At 47.1% G+C, this 22,009-nt stretch overlaps 1 protein-coding gene across 1 annotated transcript in view; it reads right to left on the bottom strand.

Moving 5' to 3' along the window:
* Positions 1-8,375: 8,375 nt before the first annotated feature.
* TNR (tenascin R) overlaps positions 8,376-22,009 on the bottom strand; it is a 29,999-nt gene continuing 16,365 nt past the window's right edge. The window contains exons 10-21 of the mRNA XM_057379679.1: positions 21,377-21,643; positions 21,148-21,267; positions 20,486-20,629; positions 19,716-19,835; positions 19,247-19,390; positions 18,503-18,633; positions 17,389-17,521; positions 14,302-14,453; positions 13,251-13,347; positions 12,343-12,504; positions 10,628-10,791; positions 8,376-10,204 (exon numbers count right to left, since the gene is read on the bottom strand). Coding sequence (XP_057235662.1) covers positions 10,085-10,204; positions 10,628-10,791; positions 12,343-12,504; positions 13,251-13,347; positions 14,302-14,453; positions 17,389-17,521; positions 18,503-18,633; positions 19,247-19,390; positions 19,716-19,835; positions 20,486-20,629; positions 21,148-21,267; positions 21,377-21,643 — 1,754 coding nt within the window. The 3' untranslated portion in view covers positions 8,376-10,084. The remainder of the gene's footprint in view (positions 10,205-10,627; positions 10,792-12,342; positions 12,505-13,250; positions 13,348-14,301; positions 14,454-17,388; positions 17,522-18,502; positions 18,634-19,246; positions 19,391-19,715; positions 19,836-20,485; positions 20,630-21,147; positions 21,268-21,376; positions 21,644-22,009) is intronic.

The following is a 22,009-nucleotide window of genomic DNA, read 5'->3' as shown; positions in this document are numbered from 1 at the left end:
ACGRTTCCATAATGGTCCATAGGAKATGTTTTGAATTAATCTAAACAGCATGTGATGGTTGATCTTTTGGATGTCTCCTGCAGCAAGGTGTGCCAAGGTGCCTTCCCATGCATCATGATAAAAAGGTGCATTTGTGGGGATTTTGTTTGTTTGTTTGGTGTGGAGCATATCTGGGATCTAAGGAATYGTGGTGCTTTGTTTCTTAGAAACTTGAATGGGTGAGAGGAAGCCATGACTCAGCCCCTGATGAATCACTACAGCTCCAGATTACACGACTCCCTGCTTTCTGGTGCCCTTCAAGCACAGGAACTGAGTGAGCCCATGCCAGGAAAGCTCCTGTCACCTCATGGGATGTCAGTCTAAGCCCAGGCCTGGGACCAGCTGGAAAACAAATCCCACCTCCAGCTCCTGTTTTCCATCCATCCTTCCCAAACTCCTTATTTCTATGTGATTTCAAAGCCTTTCCCATGCCAAAAAGTGCCCCTGATAACCTCCGTTTCCTCCTAAATCCCCTCAACCCCTCATTTGATTTTGAAAACACTCATTTGACACTGAAGATAGAAACACTCTCTTGCTTCCCCCTTGTTTAATTGGATTTTACTAATTTTGTTACCAGTTTGCCCTGTTACACAGCTGTGAGCTTCACTCCTTGATAATACCCAGTTGGTACCCAGGGTAGGTTTATTTGGGGTTTTCTTGGCATAGTGTGTATGTGGGGGTAAGAGATTGACTGCAGACATGATCACACCTTTCTTCCCCAGCTGCTTCCTCTCCTCTCTGGTGGTGGTTTCTATTTGCAGACGCTAATCTGGCTTAAAGTAAGCAATGGAAAACTCTGCTCCCAGAGAAACATTCCTCTCATTTTTCCCCCATGCTTCTGCCTTTTCCCCTCCCTCTCCCCCTCCCACAAAAAAAGCCTACAGTTTAAACACCAAAAATAACACACGCCTGGTCATGGGCTGGATAAAAATAGCAGCTCTTGGTATTTAGCAGCAGCATTGGGTTTTCTGGCTTTGGAGGAAAATAAGGAGGAGGGATGGAATGGGATGGTGATTGTTGATGCATGCATGGAGGGCAAACACAAAGCTGGGTGTTGGGAGAAACTGCTTCATCCCCTCCTCTCCCTTGTTTGGTACCAGCTGAGATCTGTCCTCTCCGGGAAGAGGGGAGCTCTGATGGTAGGTTGAACTCAGGTGTCCCAGTCCCACCCATGTGCCACCTTGGGCTGGTTTGGGGCTAAGTCCCATACAGGCAGTGGTGGGGGGAAATGCTGCTCTTAGGGAAAATGTCCCAAAGCTGGTGAGTTTTGGGGGTGCCTCTTGCCCACCCATCACTTGGGAGTCTGCAGCTGAGCTTGCCAAGGTTGGTCAGAATTTGTGGGATTATCCCTCCCTGGTGCCTGGAGGAGAAAAATGCTGGGGTAGGAACTGAGGTGGGGTCTTCAGGTGCTTTCTCAAATACTGCTTGGTGCTTGTGTTGAGAAAGCTATGGTATAGGGGGCAGATGAGGARGAGGAGGGTTGTATGTGTCTGCTCAGGGTACATGTCAGTGTTTGGGCTGTTTAGAGCTGATTGTTTTGTGAGCCTTCAGGAACTTCTTTCTGAGGAAATCCTACAGGCAGCACTGGTGGCAGGCAAGGGGGAGAGGAGACACACCAGGAGATGGAGAAAGCACCAGGCCTGGGCAAGTCCTGGCAGCATGACGTGGTRCTTTCCCATTTAGGAGCACTCAAGAATCAGTATGTGGATGCCAGGGAAGGCAAATTTGTTGGTGAATGGGGGTGCTCCTTCMCCCAGCGTGGAAATGGGGTCAGCAGCAGCATCCAAGGGCTGGATTTGTGCAAGGTGTAAACCAAAGCCAGAAGAGCAAGTGTACTTAGTACAATCTGGTGCTCCCAAGGGGCAGCATGTGCATCCAGTTGTAGGAAGCATTGGCTCGTGCCTCCTCCTGCCATCCCCAGGATGGTTGGCAGATCTGCCAAGGTTGATTTTTTAGGTGTAAAACCAGTTGTGCCGACTGTCCCCTCTGCCACAGTCCTTCATTTRGCTCAGCCCCACGATGCTGAGGAGCAATCAGTGGCCATCCCTCAATGCTGACTTCCTCCAGAGTCCAGCTGAGGTGGGTAGGGAGACCCGATCCTGCTTTTTAATGATACGCAGATGCCAAATTTTTAGTAGTATTTTGATTATTTTGATTATTTGTCCCCTCCATAAGCCACTCCCATGGAGGAAGCTGTTCCTGGAGATCTCTRCTGAGCTAATGTCTCTTGACTCAGGATCACATGAGGATTTTGGCTGGTGGCATTGGAGCAATTGGGATGTTCTGTGCTGTCCTTGAGCTTAGCTCCTTCCTGCGAGTGGGGCTAACTGACCTTTGTTCTTCACAGTTCAAAGTCTTCCTACTCCTCATCTTATTTACTCTGTGGGGAGGATGCAGCTGGGTGTCAGGAGGGCAGAGCAGCTTGGTGGGAGCTCACCCACACCCCAGGAGGGAACTGAGAGAGAAATGCAAATTGTGGTGGGTGAAAGAAGGAAAAAACAACTACAACCTTTCTCCTGGTGATGTTTTGCCTCTTTCTGCCCATCTGTTAGGGGGAGCAGGTTCCTGTATTTTGAGGGCAAAGACCCCCTCAGACAGGGGGCAGAGGCAGCCTTAGGTTGTGACTGGGGAGCCAATATGWGGGGTGAACAGGCAGAGGCCATCTGTTTTTGGCCTGACTCAAGGGGCCAAAAACTGCAAGGGGACATTCCCCCACTGGGAGTGGGGGAACAGTTCTGCCATGATGCCCCTCCAGCCTCATCCCCTCTGCTGCTTCTCTCCAAGTGCCCATTTCCAACGCCTTCTGAAATTCTTAGAGGGAGATTTCCTACTTCGTCCCGCTCCTTCTGTTGCTTTTGGGGAGGATTTTTCTTATCACCATTTGTAGAGTTACTTGCTTCTATTCCCTCTTTTGGTGTGATGTCACCGAACGCATGGGACAAACAGCATGGGGACAAAGGCCTGTTATGATGAACAGAGGAGGCTTGTGTTCCCACCATATCCTGGTGTGCTCTGCTCTGAGGGGCAATGCCCAGAAGATAACCTGCATGGGAGCAACAGGATTAGCCATGCTGCAGGGAAGAACCTGCTAGAGGATTGCTGCATGCCTTGATGTTCCTACTGACAGCAGAAAGCAGTCAAAAAAATACTGGGAAGGGAGAGACGTGCTGCTATAAGGACAAGGGTGGGATAGGTTCACACTGAGAGAGATCCAGGTTAGATGGGATATTGGAAGGAATTCTTCCCTTTGAGCATGGTAAGGCTCTGGCACAGGTTGCCAAGAGAAGCTGTGGCTGCCCCATCCATGCAATTGTTCAAGGCCAGGTTGGATGGGGCTTGGAGCAACCTGGTCTGGTGGAAGGTGTCCCTGCCCATGGCAGGGGSATTGGAATTAGATAGAAGAATGAATAAAATGTAAAATCCCTGCATTTAGGTTTGATGAAAAAAGATAATGTATAAATTTTTTACACTTGACATAACTAAACTTTAGAGCCTGTAGCCCTAGGAGTTAAAAATATCAAAATGGGAATGAGCATTTTAAAAGAAATGAGGAACACGTGCCATCTTATGAGAAGAAATTAACATCTGAGAATGTTGAAGATAGTGCTATAAAAATCACATTTCAAGGCATAAAGYAGCTGTGAATTCATGGCACAAGGCTGCCCTTTCATCAGCCTGCTCCAGCCTTGCTTCTGGAGGCATTGCACCTCCTCCTGCCATGCTCTGTGCTCCTGGGCCAGCATCTCCCTTGTGCCTTTTTTGGGCTGAAGTTGCAGGATGTGTTGTTGGGAATGTGTTGCTTGWGCTCTGGCTTTGGGATGGATGCCCAGGGTCCTTGCTGAAGACCTTTGTACACCCTCCTGATGTTTGCTGTTGGAACAAAGTTCCTGAGCATCGCTCATGCAAGAAGGGGACTTTGGTAAGAGGGCTGTGATGAAATATCTCTGTATAAAGTGCAGATGGGGGGGCTGTGGTGGCTGGAAGTGCCTGCAGTGTGCCTGGGAAGGCATGCTCCTTGGAGAGGCTGGAAATGTGAGATCCCACCAGATGTGGTACTGTCTCTAGATTATAGTGATGGCTCTGAGCTGTGCAAGGGCAGAGGATGCCAGAGCAATGAGGGTGGTGGGCACATGCAATGGGGACAGGAACTCCCCAAGATTTAGTGTGATGGGGCAAAACTTGGAGCATTTAAGAAAGAGCTTGTGCCAGCCCTCACTCCCTTCTTGTCCCATCTGAAACATGGAGTTGGGCCATGACTGATTTTGGGAGGTGGATTAGATCCAGATGATGCTGCAGCTCCCCATGTACCTGCCTTCTATAGGTACCAATGTCTGAGTGATACAAACCTGCCTCTTGTTATTGGTTATTGGTTATTGCAACAGGAAGCCTGTGTTTCTTCCAGGTGAACTTTTTGGGGAGTTTTCTGCAGGAAATGGAGGTTCTGGGGGCCTCACTTGGCCCCACACATGCTGAATGGGGGAGCACAGTGGAGGGCATTGCCCTTCTTTTAGAGACCAAAAATGAAACAGCCTGGGCTGGGTCAAATGCTTGAAGGGTCTTCCCTTGCCTGAAGGGTCTTCCATGTCATTGATTCCCTTCAAACAGAAAAAAAGTTCATTTAATCCAGACAGTTGAGTCCATCAGGCTTCATGCTTGKCTCTTGGTGTACCAAGGGTCATGACCAAGATGGGGCATCCCCACWCTCACAACTTCCTTTTTTTTTGTCTCATGAATCTGAGCAAGAAAGAGAAGTTGAGAAGTTACCACCAACCAAACTCTCTTGTTTTGTCTCTCTGAAATCAAATTTAGAAAATATTGAAGTGATCTGGTGGAAGAACTTCTTTCAGGCTTTCTCATCCTGTCTGGCTATGTGTCAAATGAGAAAACTTTAAAAAAAGAGGTTTAGATAAAGTCTTTGTGTGAAATAATAAAAGAATTTTAAAATCGTCTAAGTTCACACTTGTCCTAGAGACTTTTGTCCAGCCTGTTGTTGAACACCTACAAGGATGGAGATGGCACCACTGGCCAAAGTTGGGCTGCCCCAAAACTTCTTCCTACTCTTTTTTTTTATCACATTGCATATGCTAGGTTTATCATCTGCTCTGTTCTTCCAGATTTGAATGTGAATCCGTGTAAATGAGCCCCCCATCCTTCTCCCATAAGATAACCAAAGATTAGGGACAGGGGATGCRTGTCCCTTCTTGGCATGAGGTTGGGCTTGGAATGCTGCTGGGCTTGGATGCACCAGGACCCCCTCCCACCCCACCTCCCAGACAGGCACACAGCTCACTCCTTCAATATCTTTTATTAATGTATAGAAAATGCATTAAAAAAAGGAACTATACATAGCCTAAGAGCGGTCAGGACTAAAAATACTAGTTAACAATGGTTAACAAGCGTTGATCCCATTCTCCAAGCTACATTTTCATTACAAGGTGGGGAGGGTTGTTTTAATATATTATTTATTTGTATTATAGATTTTATTTATGCATTTATTTACTTTCCCCCCTCATTTGGTTGCAGTGTTTTGTGTTTGAGTTCATCAGAACCTGTCCAAGACATTTTGTTGCCTCTGTTCTCCGTTCTCATTTATGCATTTTAAATTTTGTGAAAATATTAAGCACATTTCCAAGATCACACCTGTATGCAGGGAACTCCTTATTTGTTTGTTTAGGTCTTTGTGTCACCATCCTTCTGAGAAACTACTGACACCTGAAGAACTRCAGGCTGGCTATTGAGGCAGGTCTGGGCATCAGGATCTCCCCAGGGAAGGGCCTTTCCCTCCCACTTACCCCAAATTTCCCCTCTGGAAGGGGCAAGGAGCTGCCACTACCATCAAGATTTTAGGAAAGGGGAAGGTGAAGGTGGAGGGTTCTGGTGCTCCCCAGGGGGCTCTGTTGGATTTTATGGCCATCCAGGGTGCTTGGCTGGTTCAAACAGGGATGGGCTTCTTGTTTGGCCCCTGGACAGAGCCCTTCATTAGTGAGTGTAAGCATGAATTGAAGCTTTTTTTTTGGGAGTGAGAGTTCTTTGCTGGCAGTGTTTGGTAAAGTCAAAACTTGTGGGCAKTTTTGGGGGGCACAGGACAGGGTCACCCTAGGATGTGATGTTGGGGACATACCAGGAGGGCAGCTGTGGCTGGGACGAAGGGCATGTGCTGGCATGGAGATGAGGCAYCAGGAGGGCACTTTGGCTCCTGCTGTATTTTGTTAGGTTGCTCTGAGCCTGTTGTGGGCATGGGGACAGCACTGGCTGAGCCCTCAGCAGTTGCATCACTGGGAGTGAAGGTGGCATGACCTATGCCTTCCACACCCAGGCATTTCACCTGGGATAATCATCACTTTGGGAAGGCAGCAAGAGGTTGGGGCAAGAGTGCATTTAGGCCACTACTATGCTTTGAGATGCCCATGGTAAAGTAATGTAAAGGTAAGGAGTAGAAGCAAAGAGTTGTCCGTAGCCTTTGTGTGGATACCCTTCTGGTACCCTCCTACCAAAACCCAGCTACCCTTGGGAAGAACCTGGYCTCTCTCCTTCTTGAAATTATTCATTTATAAATGCTGTCTTAAGGATCACTTTATTGAAAGCAGCTTTTCCTTTCAGGACTTTTTTTTTTTCTTTGGTTATGTTTCAGTGCAGTGTGCAATGGGAAGATGGGCTTGGAGAATGGAAACAGTAGGAAATGAGAATTGGGCAAGAGATGAGAAAGTGCCTTTGTGTTTCCTTCCAGGATTCTGGGTTTAGAAATAAGAAGTGGCTTTGAAAGGCTGTAAGGGTCATGAGCACACACTGTGTTCTGCTGTGGATTTGATGTGGTTCTTCCTGCTTCCTGTTACATGAGATGGCATCTTGCAGTGGGGACTATGGTTTGGGTAACAGGTTTCTCTTTGGGCTCTGGAACAAGCCTGGGCCACACAAACCCAGGATGGCAGTGGAGCCACCAGAACCTGGTGATAGTTCATGTGCTGAAGCCAAGGTCTCTCAAGATGAGCACTGCACCAGATCCAGGCTTGGTTTCTGGGAATTTCAGGGCCAAACCTGGTCTAGCTGGAGAATGAACTAGCCCATCCAGTTATGTAGGATGAGAAGAAACTATTTAATCCTGTGGCCATTCTGTAGCATMAAMATTAAAAAAATWTGCTTGAAAATGCTGTCAGGAGCTTTGTCAAAAAAAAAAAACAAAAAAAACAACCAAAAATAAATAAACAAAAGCGAACAAAAAAAACCCCCAACAAACAAACAAAAAAAATCCAAACAATCAAAACCCCAAACAAGACCCCCCCCTCCAAAAAAAAAGGCAATGAATTAAAATAACTATCTGGGAATTGTATCTTGTTTATGGACAATGTGAACAGGGGACAAAGACCCAAATGACTGGGTGGTTATTGCTGTTTGTGTGCCTGGGCTTGGGTTGGGTTATCACCAGGAGAAAACCATGATGTGCAGAAATCTTCCCTTTAACAGATTGTAGCAACTGTCTCTCACCAGTGTCATGAAAAGGCAACACCCCAGCACCACGTGAGAGGTCAGGGACCAGCATTGATATAAYAGCACTGAAAGATTGGGTATTGTCYCCAAGGGTGCCTTTCTTAYGTGACTRCAAAGTTGGGTCAACTGGGCTGAYTCATCCTGGTTACAGGACTTGTAMRAGGGATGACAGACATGAGAAGGGAGGGAGAGATGTATGTCAGTGAACCTGTTCAGAGAATTATCACGCTTTTTGAGGATCTTCTTTTGAACCTCCTGGAAAAGCTTGGCAAACTCTGATTTTCTCTTTGAGTTGTACTTTTGAAAAGAGAGGTTTCTTGCATTTCACTTGACTGTGAATGATGAGTGTATGTTTCTACTGACATCTCTTCCTTTCACCTGAGTGGGTAGCAAACAGCACCATCCACTGCCAATATCTGCTCCAAGTTATAACCACTATTCCCTTACAGCTTTTGTTGGGATATTTCTTCCTACATATTCTTAAAGGTTTGGGGAAGAATTAACTCTGCTGGTCTACAAAAAGCCTTCTTAGACTTTGACCAGTTCCATCTGCTGCTTTTTGTTGGCTTTTGGGTCTTAAAGCAAGGCTGGGTGCTGCTCAGGAGGTGAACRCTGCCATCTGTTACAGTGGCCATGTCCTGCAAGATGATCCTCTCGTGTGCAGTCTCTGACTCACCTGTTCCTCGAATGGTTGACTTGTTGCCCGATTTGATGCCAAGGAAGTAGGAAGAGACACCTCATTACATCTGAGATGTTGCTGAGCATCCTTTCTCCAACTTACAAGCTGGCCACATGAAAGACTGGACCCTGCATCTAATCTTGACCTCGGTGTTAGTTGTGATTTCATGTGGCATGGAAAAGGAGGTTGTGTTTCCCATTTAATGCTCTTCTTCAGCTCTGCAGCCGTAGTGAGTAGCGTCAGAACATTAAGAAGTGTGACCATGAAAGAGACACTGGCCTGAATTATAAGCTACTGCAAAGATGCCTTTATGTTGCCATCTGGAAGATGTTTTTGACACAAAGCAGCTTCAGTATCATAAAATCTAATGGCAGTGTTTAGCATTTGTAATGCTCCTTTGGCTGCAAATGCAGTGATGAGCTGCATTGTCCTTGGATGTAGGGACAAGTCCCCTCTTCGAGACCAGGCCAGTGACAATGTCCAGCATTGACTGGAGCCCTTGGCAGAGGAATGACTTGAGCATGGTGGTCATTTGGGCCATGTGGAGGTGGGGTCAATGACAACAGGGTGCAAACACAGCTATCCAAAGGGTCCGTCTTCCTTGAGACACAAGAAGTTAAGGATGGGGAGAGYGAGCTCATTAATTCTTCCAAAGGCCTTGAAGTGCTCCAAAACTGAAATGGACTGTGCATCCCTTCCAGGAGGGGAAACAGTTGATTTCCTGTTAGAGAGATGGCAATATCAAGGCACTGAGATTTGTGTCCCTCTTGTTGATGGCATTGAAGAGGGATGGTGTAGGAGAAGGAAGGAAAGGGTCATTCCTCAGCTTGGATTTATCTTCCCTTAACTASATGGTTGTAATTCCCTGTGCACATGAAGGCCCATGAACAGGAGCACCTGAGCTGTGACCGCTGTTGGCTTCTGGCTGGGCTGCAGTTGTGTGATATCTGTTTATTACTGCTTCTTCTCTGAGACTCTTTTGTCTGGTATAAATAACCTCAGTGAGAGAGAGCATGATGTAATGTAGAAATAATGGAGGAAACGGGTCCTCGATTTCAGGACCACAAGTAGTGATTTTTCTCCTAAGTCTTGTAATTTAAGTCCTTTCTTTTCCATCAAGTTYAGCAAAACCCGGGCAGATGTCGTGGATGTGGTGGGATGAGTTCAGCTTGGAGGAGTGGATAATGCAGGTTGGGGCTGGTGGAGTAGTTCTTATTCTCAYATACCCTGTGCATACAAAGATGACTTTGTGGTGGGGCCAGCACATGAGCTGTGGACTCTCTGGAGCTTGCCTACACATGCAGATGATTGCCAAGCCCTCCTGGGAAAACTGAGGATGGGATGAGCCTTTGCTCATCCTCACTTAGTCTCCATGTGTCCAGAACCTATAGATAGCGGGGAGATGAGCCTCTGCCTGCTGAAAGAGTCAGTGTCTACAGGATGGCATAAAACTTGGGACCTCCCTGCGAAGGGGAGACAGGGAGGCAGGGAGAGGACAGGCGTCCCTGGCCATGACTGGGGTGGAATGGCTATACCAAGGTACCTGTGGGGAAAGTTTCTGCCACAAGCCCTGTGACAAACATTTCTGACAGGGGTTGCTGGGGATTTCTATGTCTTTTAAAAAAATATCAAAAAAATCTGTCTCTTTCTCTTTCTTCCCATGTTAAGGGCCAGAGTATTGGGATAGGGAGACTGGAAATTTGGTATTTCTCTGGGACAGATGCAAAGCGATGAGGTCTTTCCCATGGCCTTTCCTTGTGCCACAGCTCCCTCCAGTACTCGCAAGGGGCAGGTTGCTATCTCAGCTGAGTTTTATATTATAAAATACAAACAAATGACAAGAAAGGTCAGGTGGTGGGAGGCAGGAGGGGTTCAGCTGGCTCAGAGCTGTAGGGTCCGTCGCTTCCTCCCAGAGATGTTACGGTGGTTGTAAGGTCGCATCTTCATTTCCACAAAGGGGATGGAGAACTCGTGGCCTTTCCAATGGTACCAGTTAATCCCCTAGCAGGAGGGAAAGAAAAGCAGAGGGTAAAGAAAGACCCTAACAAGAAACCAGAGTCAGAGAGGAAGGAAACAAGGTAGATTGCTGTAGAGAAGCCAGAAAGACAAACTTGCTATAGCAGGAGCAAGAAACTCCCCTCCTGTAAGGCTTGGTTATTTTTTCCCCACTGCTCAAAGGCTGATCAGAATTCATGTAAGTATATTTTTTTTAATCTAATACACTACAGCAGATTACTATGGCAGCGTGTGTGAGGCACAAAGCATTAGCCTAGATGGCTTGAAGGTGGCTGCCTTTGCTCCAGCTGSTGGGGGGTCATGCCTCCAGTTCTCYTGACCCTAGTGCTCCAATCACACAGCCCCAGGCTTGCTGTCATGCTCCCCTGGAAGAAATTCCAGAGGTTTTCAAGCCAGTTCTGCCCTTACCTGACTGTGCCGGGACTCTCCGTACTTGCCATTGAGGTTGGTGCGGTGACAGTTCTTGTACCACCAGGCCCCTTTGTAGGACATGGCACAGTTGGTCACAGCGACATCGTTGTCCCTGTCCTTGGTGGAGAAGGGACGTCCCTGATGATAGCTGAGGGAGTCTCCTGTGGAAAGAGGTTCCATTAAAGGTGATGGAGTCTGAGTTATCTGGCCTTTTCACGAGGAAATTAGGATATTCTGGTTATGTAGTAGCCTGCAAATCAATGGCTCAAGCAGCTGACAGTCTGAGAATAACAACTGGAATTGTGCACAAYTGGTTCATCTGAGGTCCTCTGCTGTCTGTTTAGGATCAGTGCAGACTGCAGCAAATCTTAGAGGCTTCTTGGCTATGTCAGATAAAGCGCTTGGATATGTGTTTCGATCTGAATTTCAGTGCTTCAGAAATTAATTTGATMCCAGATTTTGGCATCCCTGATTTCCCAAGGCTTGGTTCTGCTATATAACTTCAGGATGTTTTCAGCCTCCTTCCTGTTTGCCAAAGGGAGCTTTTTCTCTAAAAGGAGACCAAACATTCTTCTCCTGAACCAAAATGCTTGGCCACCTTTTCTCCCTTTGGATAAAGAGAAGAGGTTTTTGGAAGATGTGTGATGTCTTATTCCAACCAAAACCTCAAACCATCTCACCTCCTCACGCACTAGAGAACTAGAAAGCTATTTTTGGGAGAAAGAAAAGCCAGAGTAAAATACAGTTGTTATTAAAACTTACAGGAGACATCCTTAATATGCTCCTCGGTGATCCCTAATGGCAAATGAAATGGACTCATGCTGGCTGTGTGCAATCCAGCCATGGAGAGCTGGATTGAGCCATTTGTCAAGCCCTGGCTCCCTTATCTCAACGTGGAACTAAAGCTCCTTGGTTGGACATCTAGAAGCAGAGTTTGCATGGGGAAGGGGAAGGCATAGTGTCTGCATGGCACTATTACTGCTATTTTTGGCMGTAGGTTGGGTGCCTTGTGCCTTGGGACTTGAGGTTAAAGCAACTGTTTTGTTGCACACAATCAAGATTCCTATCACTCCTCTTCCACTGGCGACTAACTGGTATTGATTAGGGAAAGTCCTGGATCTTAGCTATGTTGTGGAGTTCCATGTAGTACACGGTGGAAGTTTTGTCATGGAGGCTCGCACCAGGCATGTCTATCCCAGCTAAAGGGGCTACAGTTGTACCTCTTCTCCCTTCTCCCTCCATCACCCAYGGTTTTCTGGTGGGCAACTCTAACTCTCCTAAATCAACCAAGCAAGCAGGTGTGACAGTGTCCTTCCAAAACTGGGCCAAAGTGTTTGGCCTTTACATGAGGAAATGACTCAGAGGATTTCAGATTTTTCCATAGCTGTGGAAAGGCGATAAATACAGCCTCCAGCACAGCATCAGTAGCCAGCTGTGGTTATTGTCAAGTGAGATGACACCTCTGATGATTGACTGTTTACTTGAACAGCAATTTCTCAGATATTATATATCTAATCCCCAATGGAAAATTCCCCATGTCCTTAATGGGATTTATTAGCCTGGTTTACATGATGGACTGCAGGAAGGCAGRAAGGACTTTGGGTTTTTGTCTTGCCACACTAGACAAGTGAGGGATTCCACGCTGGGATTTCTCAGTGAGTCTCAGACTCACTGGTCCCAACCCAAGATCATTGCTAGCAATGAGACTGTACCTGAAGTGCCATTGTAGTCCCCGATTCGCAGTTTRTACAAGCTCCGGGAGTCACCAATGGAGAACTTGTCATAATAGGCATAGGCCGCTTCCTGACCGTCCCTCATGTCTATTCGCAGCTCATAGCGCCCTTGGGATGTGATCCTGTGGATGTTGTCCAAGCCTGGTGAGACAATGAAACACCTGGTGAGAGCTGGTGCCTGGATCCGCTCTGTGAACAAACAAGGAAAGCTCTAGGCAAAYAAAACAGCAGTGGGAAATGAGAGCAAGGAGAGGAATCAGAGAGCAGCAGCACTTGTGGTGAGTGTGTGTATCTCCTGGCACTGCTGCGGTCTGAGCTCTCTGTCCCCACTCATGCTTTACTTTGCTGTGGCCAAGTGGTGTGTTTAAGGCCCATGTTCAGATTTCTTCATGCTGCTGAAGCTGGGGACATTCAGCTGTTGAGCCCTGGTGCTTCTTACGTTGCTATTTGGCTCCCATACAAGCCAGAGTGTGTTTATGCTACAGGTCCCCTTGGCTCATGTTCAGGTTTTGAAGGAGCACTCTCAATTTCAGACCACTCTCAATTTTAAGTGCTGTGTCTCTCAGTCACTCCTTTCCTGCTTTCACTGGACAACTTTCTGGTCATCAGTAGTCATCCAAAGGATGGTGATGGGTTTTGATCCATGAAAACATACCCCACTTCTCTCCTAGAAAAAGCAAACTAGGGAGCTKCTGACCTTCACAATGAGCTTTTATGTGTGCCTATGCATGACTTCCTAATGTGAAGGGCAGGGAATGAACAGAAGGAAAACTGTCAGAGGGATGTGGTGAARGGCAAGGAGCCAACAGCTGGCACAGGCGAGCGGCACAGTGCACATGGAACTCAGGTTTGACACATCAATAAAGGACAASCAGGGAAGGTCATACCCAGCCAAAACTCGTCCTCCAAGTTTCCAAAGCCAACTCGGTAATCTGCCCATTTCCGGAAGAAATCAGTCAGCCCATTCTGCCGCCTCTGGAAGACCTAATGTGAAGGAAGACCAGAGGGAAAATCATAATGATAGAGATGAGGAACAGCTTTGCCAGGCTTTGGACACACAACTTAAAGTTAATACTTTTTCTTTCCATTGTCCCTTTCAGAGGAGAAAATTGTGATGGCCATCCAGTTAGTGTTGATTGCAGTCATGCAGTTAATTCATGTGCAGATGTAGAAACCAAAGAGATACTAGATAATGTCAAAGAAAATAAATGGTAGAATAGGAAGAAATTGGCCTTTGAGGTTTCTGCTTTAACTAACACATGGTGCTTCTGGTTTTCTAGCATGTAATTCTGCTTTGAGCTGGCTATTTATTTGATATCCAAGTGGATACTCTGAAACAGAGTGGGAAATTTACTGGCTAGAAATCAGCATTTGAGGAAACTCTTTTTTTTTTTTTTTTTTTTTTTTTTTGGTTTGACTATACATCTAGCAGAGTTTTATGTAATGTGTGTAAGTAAGAGTTTGACATGAATAAGACCAAAGCACTATGGCATTATTTATTTATGCTGTAAGTCTATCTATGTCAAGACAMGCAGTGTTTGTGCAATTCAAAAGCCAAACAGGCATTTGTTTTTTAAAGTGCTCCTGTGCAGACTCAATCAGGGTGATGCCTGACACCCTTCGTTCTGCAGGCAACATGAACCATTCCCCATGAAAACTACTGGCCATTAATTTCATTTYTAGAACAATAAATCAGCTTCACTCACAGATTTTGCTCTCCAGAAGTACTGCAAACATGTCAAATAAATCAAAGGCATTTCTCCAAGTGTAACTATTATTACAGGAGCATGAGCCATTCCCTGTGGTGTGGGAAATGAAGTGTGTGATACTGAGCCTGCTGTCGTTCCTGCGCAGTGTGCTGCTTGGCTTTGGTGGTAGGGTGAGGCTCAGTCACTTTTTGGTGGGGACAASACGTAGGACAGACACATGGATACTCACAATCCAGCCACCTCCATCGGTGGTCATGTCACAGTACACTGGCAGCCGCTGGCTGAGGTCCCCATTGATGGAGATGGTGTAGACCCCGCTTAGTGTGTCYCCGTTCATCAGGTGCTGGGCACAGTCCTGAGGGTTAGCAAAGACACGTCCTCCTAAAAAATAAAAATAAGAGGCAAAGATCAAGCAAAGAGACCTTTTCCCTATGCTTCAGGCCCCACTAGTTATGATCCAGGAAAAGTCTATCTTGGCTTCTGTGTTCCAGGCAATTCTGCGAGGCAGTGAGACTTTACATCTGCCATCAGCCTCRGAGGACTTAATGGTAAAAAATGWTTGCATMTATTAATTATTCTTCCATATGTTAYATATTGGAAAGGTGCAYGGTAACATCATGATGAATGATGAGGGATGCCACTTCTTGGACCATCTTTCTGCACTGTGTCTGAAACCCTGGGGTTCAAGCTGTCACCAGCATCTTTAGACAGCTGTGAAAATACCAGAACCTGTTGTCCTCTCAGGATTGCCAGCTCCAATCAAGTTTTATAACTTTACTCATTCCAGAGGGATTGTCCTAATTCTTCATGCCCTTGGAAATGATGGTGAACTTATGCTGAGCTAATTGTCACTTGCAAACTGAGCAGGAATGGGAGTGTGTGAGRTGCTAGAGATGGGCAGCATGGGTTGTGTGACTGTGCTACAGGTGTTCTTTAATGAGGAAACATCTCATTTGGTGGTCAGAGTTTAGGAGAGTCTTAGTTATGACTTAATTATCATGGCAGWATTGGAATATCAACTCTGGGAACAATTTTTTTCTTATTTAAGATAAAAGAAGGAAATCAATATTATTCTTTGATGTTGATACATATGGATGATGGAATAAATGAGTGCAGAGCTGGCAGTGTCGATGTGGTTTTCAATGATGTCTCTGTCACAAACTGAGAAGGTGTGAGGGACCTTAAAATCTTGTATGCTGTGTGTGTCCATCMCAGTTGTGTAGTGCCCCACAGGAGCAAAGCACAATTCTTTCCTGTTGCTTCCCACGTGSGTGTATTTCCCCCCACCTTGTGACCTGAGGACTTGGAGGTCATTGCTGTGTCCAAATGTTGAAGATCCCCCCTTTTGTTCCTGTCTTCATAGTCTGTAGTACAGTCTGGTGCAACATTGTTTGTGTTTTATAGTATCCAACAATGAAAACTTCTTCAAAGACAAGCACTTTGGGCTCCCCTGAGCTCTGTGGAGATTGCTTGTTTCTTAATTTACATTCATGTCTTTAAGAGCCAAGGAGACCTTGAAAGACACTTCAAACCACTATAAATTATAAATATTGTATCTCTTTCTTCCTTTTGTCTCATCTGTATACAATTCCCCAAGAGCCTTGTGCAAACATGAAACAAAARAGGCTGAGCTATTAATGTCAGAAGGAATAGAAGAACCCCAGGATGTGTACTGTAAGCAGAAGAAGCAAAACAATTTAAATTAAGCCTGGGTGGTTTTCTTTCCTTTTTTTTTTTTTTGTCTCCTTTAAGATGAGTCCTTGTTCTCTGCAAAATGCTCTGATACATTGCCAAAATAAATGGAATCCCAGATCCGGATGCTTTGATGAGAGGTGCTGTCCATGGATTGCATTGCATTGGTGATAGTTCCTGGTTGCCTCTGTCGCACTGACATTGGGGTAAGTGGGGAGAAACTGATTGGTTGCTAATGCCTGTCTTCATCTTRAAAGCCAGTTAAATGTGTAGGATGCTGCATCAGCTGGCAATGGTGGCTAATGTCACTGAAGTGTGACATTTCTGTTTGATGGAAAAGGTGTTGTCCTTGCCTGATGCGAGTGGTTTCTCCTGCTTTATCACACCTGAGAAGTCACCCCCATGCAGCTTCATCCCTGAATCCCAAGCAGACTCAAAGATTACATGTATTTTTCCATCACCTGCCTGAATTGTAGTGGTTTTATGTGCACGTGTAAGAGGCAAGAATAACAGGAAAGCCTGTTGTGTAGATGCCTTAAAGTTGTTTCTTCTTTTGTTGACATATAGATTCTGTTATCTCTTAAAAGYAAGTGATGGGGAAGTATATCCACAGCAGATTGAAAGAAAACTCTTCTAATTGAACTGGCAGCACAGATGGGAGGAATTTTGGTGGACAACATCTGGAGACYTCTCAGTGCTTTTGAAGACCGGGAGAAGCATGACTGGATTCAGCCCTGAACAAGAGGCATTTGTCTGTAAATGTCCTGGCCTAGCCATGGTTTTCAAAGAGGATGAGGAACAATTTGCTTTGCACTGTTTCTGTTATGAGTGGTTGCAGGGGATGGGAGCAATGGTGACATTCTCATGCAAGCTTCATTCTTGGAAGTGTAAATATTCCTCTGTCTGTGAGGGTTTGTGGTGACTGAGGATGCCTGCCTTTTGGTTTTGAAAGGAAAACATGCTTTAGTGCATTAGTGGATTGTGAATGCTCTAGAATTAGAGTGGGGAGGAATAATGCAATTAGAGAAAGTGCTGGCTCTACTGTCTGTGACTCTGCTGGTGGTGGTGGTGGAGATGCATGTGCTTGATATTTCGAGGGATACCTCATCCCTGGAAACTTTTAAGGTCAAGTTCAACAGGACTCTGAGCAACCTGATCAARTTGAAGCTGCAWGGGGATTGGAYTAGATGACCTAAAGATTCTTTCCAACCCAAWGTATTCTATGATTCTTTGATATTTATGAGCAATCAGATCATGTCTACAGCATGGAGACACTGGGGTCCTCTCCCAGGAGCATACCTGTTGATACGTGTGGTTGATTTTAATGGGTATTTTTTTCCTCTGTGCACTTGAGGATGGGCAAGGCAAAGGGCCCGGTAGATGGTTCCTAGTTTGAAGCTTAAATCCCCTTGCCATGGGCTGGGTCTTATGCTTGAATTATAGATCCTTCAGCCATTAACTTTTTGCAGCAAAGCAGCACTGTGGGTCATGGCATTTTAAGTACCTCTCTGTGGATTGTGATAGAATGCTCCCTGAGGAGGGAAGGTCCCTAAGAGCAATCCATTCCTATCAGCATGATAAGTGAGCTAACCTCCAGCTGAGTGGATGCAGTGYAAGTCCTCACCTGTGGTGAAGGTGGTGGAGATGAAGCCGCTCCGCACAGCGTTTTGGGCAGCTTGCAGGCGCACGGTGTATTCTGTGGTCTCAGAAAGCCCCTCCAGACGGATCCACGTGTCCTCAGCATCCACAATCAGCTCCTGCACGTGAGTCCCAGAAAGAGGGAAACACCAAGAGCAACAGATGAGAAAAGTGTTGGGGAGCCTAAAGAGTAAGTGAGGAGGGAAGGGAAGCCACAAACTACTGCAGCCCTTGGAGCCTGGCTGAGGTGCATTGCATGACTGCTTATACTCCTGGACTGGGTGAACATAAGGTTAGTTAATATAGTCAACATTTGGAATGGTTTGGGTGGGAGAAGGCGAGCTGGTTCGGAGACAGATTTAAATATTTGCAGTCTGTGTGCTCTGTTAACCAGCTCTGTTGGGATCTGTGTGYCCTTGGTAGAAGGCATGACTGATTGCAGCGTAAGGAGTAGAGCTGGCCAAACCTGATTATCAGCCAGTTTTGACTCCATTGATTCCTGTCACGGTAATTTTTCTGGTTGTGAGCCAGTGCCACATTGCATTATTGAACCACTTCTGCAAAGCTATTATCCTCTAGCTGCTGTGAGCCAATCACACCAGCAAAGGAAAGCAGACTATTTGCCATGACGTATTTCTGATAGTGTTTGTTGCAGCTTCTCCAGATAGGCAGATGTGACCATACTCATTAAATAATCAAATGTATTGTATTGCAGGATTAATTAGCTGTCTGTGCCTATCCTCCTTTTYGCAGGAAGGGCAAATGGCATTTTTAGCATCTCTGTTTGCAGAATAATATTTTCCCACCTCAGCTTGCTTGTATTTCACAAGCTGTGAATTTCCCCTGTTCCTCCAAACTTTCCAGGTAACCTCTCTATGCCCAGATCAGCAGGTGGGCATAAACATTTTGTCTTAGGCAATCTCTTCTTGCTTTTTTCTATCATTCTGCTTCTGCAGGAAGTAACGCCTACTTTTCTTAACTACCTACTCCCTGAGCTGGTGAGCATTGTTCTTTTGCTTGCTTTGGCTTTTTCTGCTCGTTTTACCATGTTCTTATTATTCCCTGACTTAATGAGACTGTTTTTTGTTAGGACTCCTCACCTTCCGGCTGCCATCGGTGGATCTGTAGGTCATGATGTAGTTCTCAATCTCTCCCACGGGAGGAACCCAGGAGAGCAGGGCACTCTGTCTGGTGACTTCACTGGCTGTCAGATTTGTTGGAGGATCCAAAACTGCAAGAGTGGATAGGGAGCCAGGGAAGTGCAATTTCTCACACACAACCACCTCAGCCCTGCTTCCCAACTCAGTACACTGGGACTCAACCTTGCAACACTGAGCTACAGTCAAAAGTCTATCCTCACCCTCAGTTTCAAGACTTCATCACCATCCCCAGTCTTAACCAGAGCTCTCCAAATCCTCTAGAAGTCCTCCTCTACCTGCATACCACCTCAAGGGTAACAGCTGTGAAATTCATGCGCTATGGGATCTGTCAGGCGGTTTGTGAGCAAAATGGGTTGTCGTGCTCTTCTGGACTATGGCCTTGGGCAAAAAAAAAAGACCTGGTCAAGGGTCTGCTTGGAAATCACATCCAGGGGAAATCACTGAAAGAAAGGGAGGGAGGGGTGTTGAAAAAGTRAAAATAATGGTTGATGCTTGTTGACTAAAATTCTGTTCTTTTGTTGTGCCCTACAAGGGCATTTGGGATTAGTGTTTGTGCCCTTTTGGCATGTGGCTACCTCTATGCCCAYGGTATGTGACAAGAGCTTTGGCTCTGTCTTGCTGTCTGCTTTTCCTGGGGTGGGTACATGGCTAGGGGTGAGGAGTGGGTGAGRTGATTGTACATACGAGTGGTGAAGTTGGTGCTGATGATCTGGCTGGTGAGAGGCCCATTGGTGGCGTACATGGAGACCGTGTAGGTGGTAGTGGGCAGCAGGTTGGTCAGCTGGTACTGCTGGCTGTCTCCATCCACAAGAATTGTTTCCCCTGCAACTGTAAGCAAAAGGGGATAAGTGAGGATAGACATTCTAGGTGGTTCTCCAAATTTGTCTCTGGGTATGATCTAATGAATAAAGTGAAATAAAGTTTGCTGAAASACCATAAAGTACTGGGCAGCAGCTGAGCTGTAGTGGTGCTGTTCAATCTGAAGGATGGTCTAATTTTTCTAATCCCGATAAAACCCAAGATAAGAGCTACTTCCCAACTCCCTCTGTGAAGGGCACCCACAGAACCCTGGACTTTGGGATGGGAGAGAGGTTGAGGTGAGCTGAAACAGAACCCTGGTGTGGGAGAGAGGTCGAAAGAGAGCCCCRTGTACCTGCATGGTGTGTGAGGATGAGGACATAGCTTTCCACCTCCGACAGTGGCGGGTTCCACTGCAGCAGCGCCTCGGTGGGAGTGATGTTGGTGGCCGTGACCCCCAGRGGGACATCCATGGCTGCGTGGGGGAGAGATCCAGAGAGTCAGAGGCATCAAGAGACTGGACTAGGAACTGGAAGGGCTTCTTGTGGCACATCAGTCTGTGTTCAGCCCTGCTGCCCAGACACATGTACCCGCACAGGAGTTACTGCTGCCCATGCTGGAGTGCAGAGATGTCATACCTTGTGCTACTCTGCTACCTGGGCTGCTCTTCCACTCTTTTCTTGATGCACAGTCTAGGATGTTAGGAGTTTTCTTTAGGTTTTGAGGAGGTTGGGGATAGCAGAARGTTTTATTCTTGCAGCAGATGCTGTTTGTGACAGGGCTTCCCCAGGGATTATTTCTGGAAATCTGTATTCCCTTTAGACAGGATTGTCATTATTGCCCAGCATCATGTTTCTGGCTTCCTGGTGCCTGGTGCACAGGTTTATCTCTTTCACCCATGACTGCCTATGAATATTTGGGATATGCTATGCTGAGACATACTTGGGAAGCCCACACTGAGCCCTTGTGAGCCCTGTTTATCATCTGCAGCTTGCATCTGGCTGGTGTGAGGTGCAGCTTGCTTTCAGTCACCTCAGYATTAGTGCAAGCAGGGATTGCCAGCCCTGCCCAGGGCTGGACCTGACACTGTGCACTGTTCCCTCCCCACCAGGAGCTCCTACCCACCTGTGTACACGGTGATGGAGGCCAGCTCACTCTCCTCGCGGCCCCGCACGCTCTTCACCCCGATCTCATACTTGGTGGCGGGCTGCAGCTGGTGGAGGGTGTACTCGGTGGCATCCCTGGAGATGGCCATACTGTCTGTCCTCCCTGCAAAGATGGAGCCAAGAGCTTTGACATTATGGCTGGCCCCATCCMTGGAGCTCAGGAGGGGCTCAGGGGGAGAGCAGTTCCACAAGATACTGAAGGTAACTGGGTTTCATGCCTGCAGGTGTACTCCTGTGTACCCCTCACTCTGCTGGCCTGGCCTTTTCAGCATCATAGACAAAACAGGATGAGGGAGATGAGGTGTTGGGAGCAGGTGACAGATGTGGGATTTCAGGATTGAGCCCTGAATTAACTATCTCTGGGGAGGGCACACTGCTGGGGGCYATCCTGTGTGCCCCTCTGCGCTGAGCTGGCCCTTGGCTGAGTGGTCCCTTCCCATCCTCATCCCAGACACCCCATCCTCTGTTCCTGTAGCCGACCCCAGTTAGTGGTCACTTTGCCCAAGGCACCGGGATGCTGCCTTGGTGAGGATGACCTGGTGGCTTGCTTGGGCCAGCAGATGGAGGGAAGGCTGGCAGCTGTGAGCTCAAGGCATGAAAAGGAGTGGTGTGGCCCGTTACCTTCGGCAGCACGGTAGGATATTCTATAGTGGTCAAAGGCAGCCATGGGAGCACTCCAGTACACGATCATGGACTCCTGGGTGACGTTGCCCACCCTGAGGTCCTTTGGTGCATCGATCCCTGGTGAGACGGAGCAGAAGGAAAGCTGTGGGAGGCAGGTCCACTCCCCATCCCCCTGGCTGCCCTCCCCRGTTCCATCCCATGCCTGGCGAGGGGTGTCCCGTGGTACCTGTTGTGATGGAGCCCACCACAGGCTCGGAGCTGATGGTGCCATGCACAGCCACCAGTGACACCAGGTACTCGGTGGATGGCTGCAAGCCCGTCAGGCTGGCGTGCCTGCGGGTGCCATCGAGTGTGACCTGCTGGGCTTCCTCCTTGTCCTGGGGGCTGTAGGTGAGGATAAGCCGGTCTGCTGGTGGGGATGGGTCACTCCAYGTGACATTCACACTGGATGATGTCAGCTGGGAGAAGTGCAGCTGGGAGATGGGCCGAACACCTGGAAGATGGAGAGAAATGCAACCCCAACCATCTGCAGATCCACACTTCCACGTTTTTCCCAGTGGAAGAGAGGTGGCAAAGCTGAAGATCTGGGCTCTTCATTGATCTGAAATGGTGCTGGTATCAAGAGACACAAGCAGGAGGGGAAGGATGGTGCTTTTCTCAGCTCCATCCCATACCCAGATCGTGGGTGATAAGAGCTATGCCACTACAGATAGTATGTGTTATCTGCACTTCATGACTAGAGACTTTTCAGTCAGAGGTCCTCATGAGGCCCTCAAGGCTTAATTTCTTCTTCTTATGGACACACATGTGACCCTGATCACAGAGGACAGCAGAGGTCTGCCTGTTTCCCCCAGTTCTG

Source organism: Malurus melanocephalus, unplaced genomic scaffold, assembly GCF_030028575.1.
Source record: "Malurus melanocephalus ecotype Western Australia unplaced genomic scaffold, MMel_1.1 scaffold_416, whole genome shotgun sequence".
In the NCBI taxonomy this organism is placed as follows: Eukaryota; Metazoa; Chordata; class Aves; order Passeriformes; family Maluridae; genus Malurus; species Malurus melanocephalus.
The sequence above is the reverse complement of the archived record's forward strand: the minus strand, read 5'-3'. Positions and strand labels throughout refer to the sequence as shown.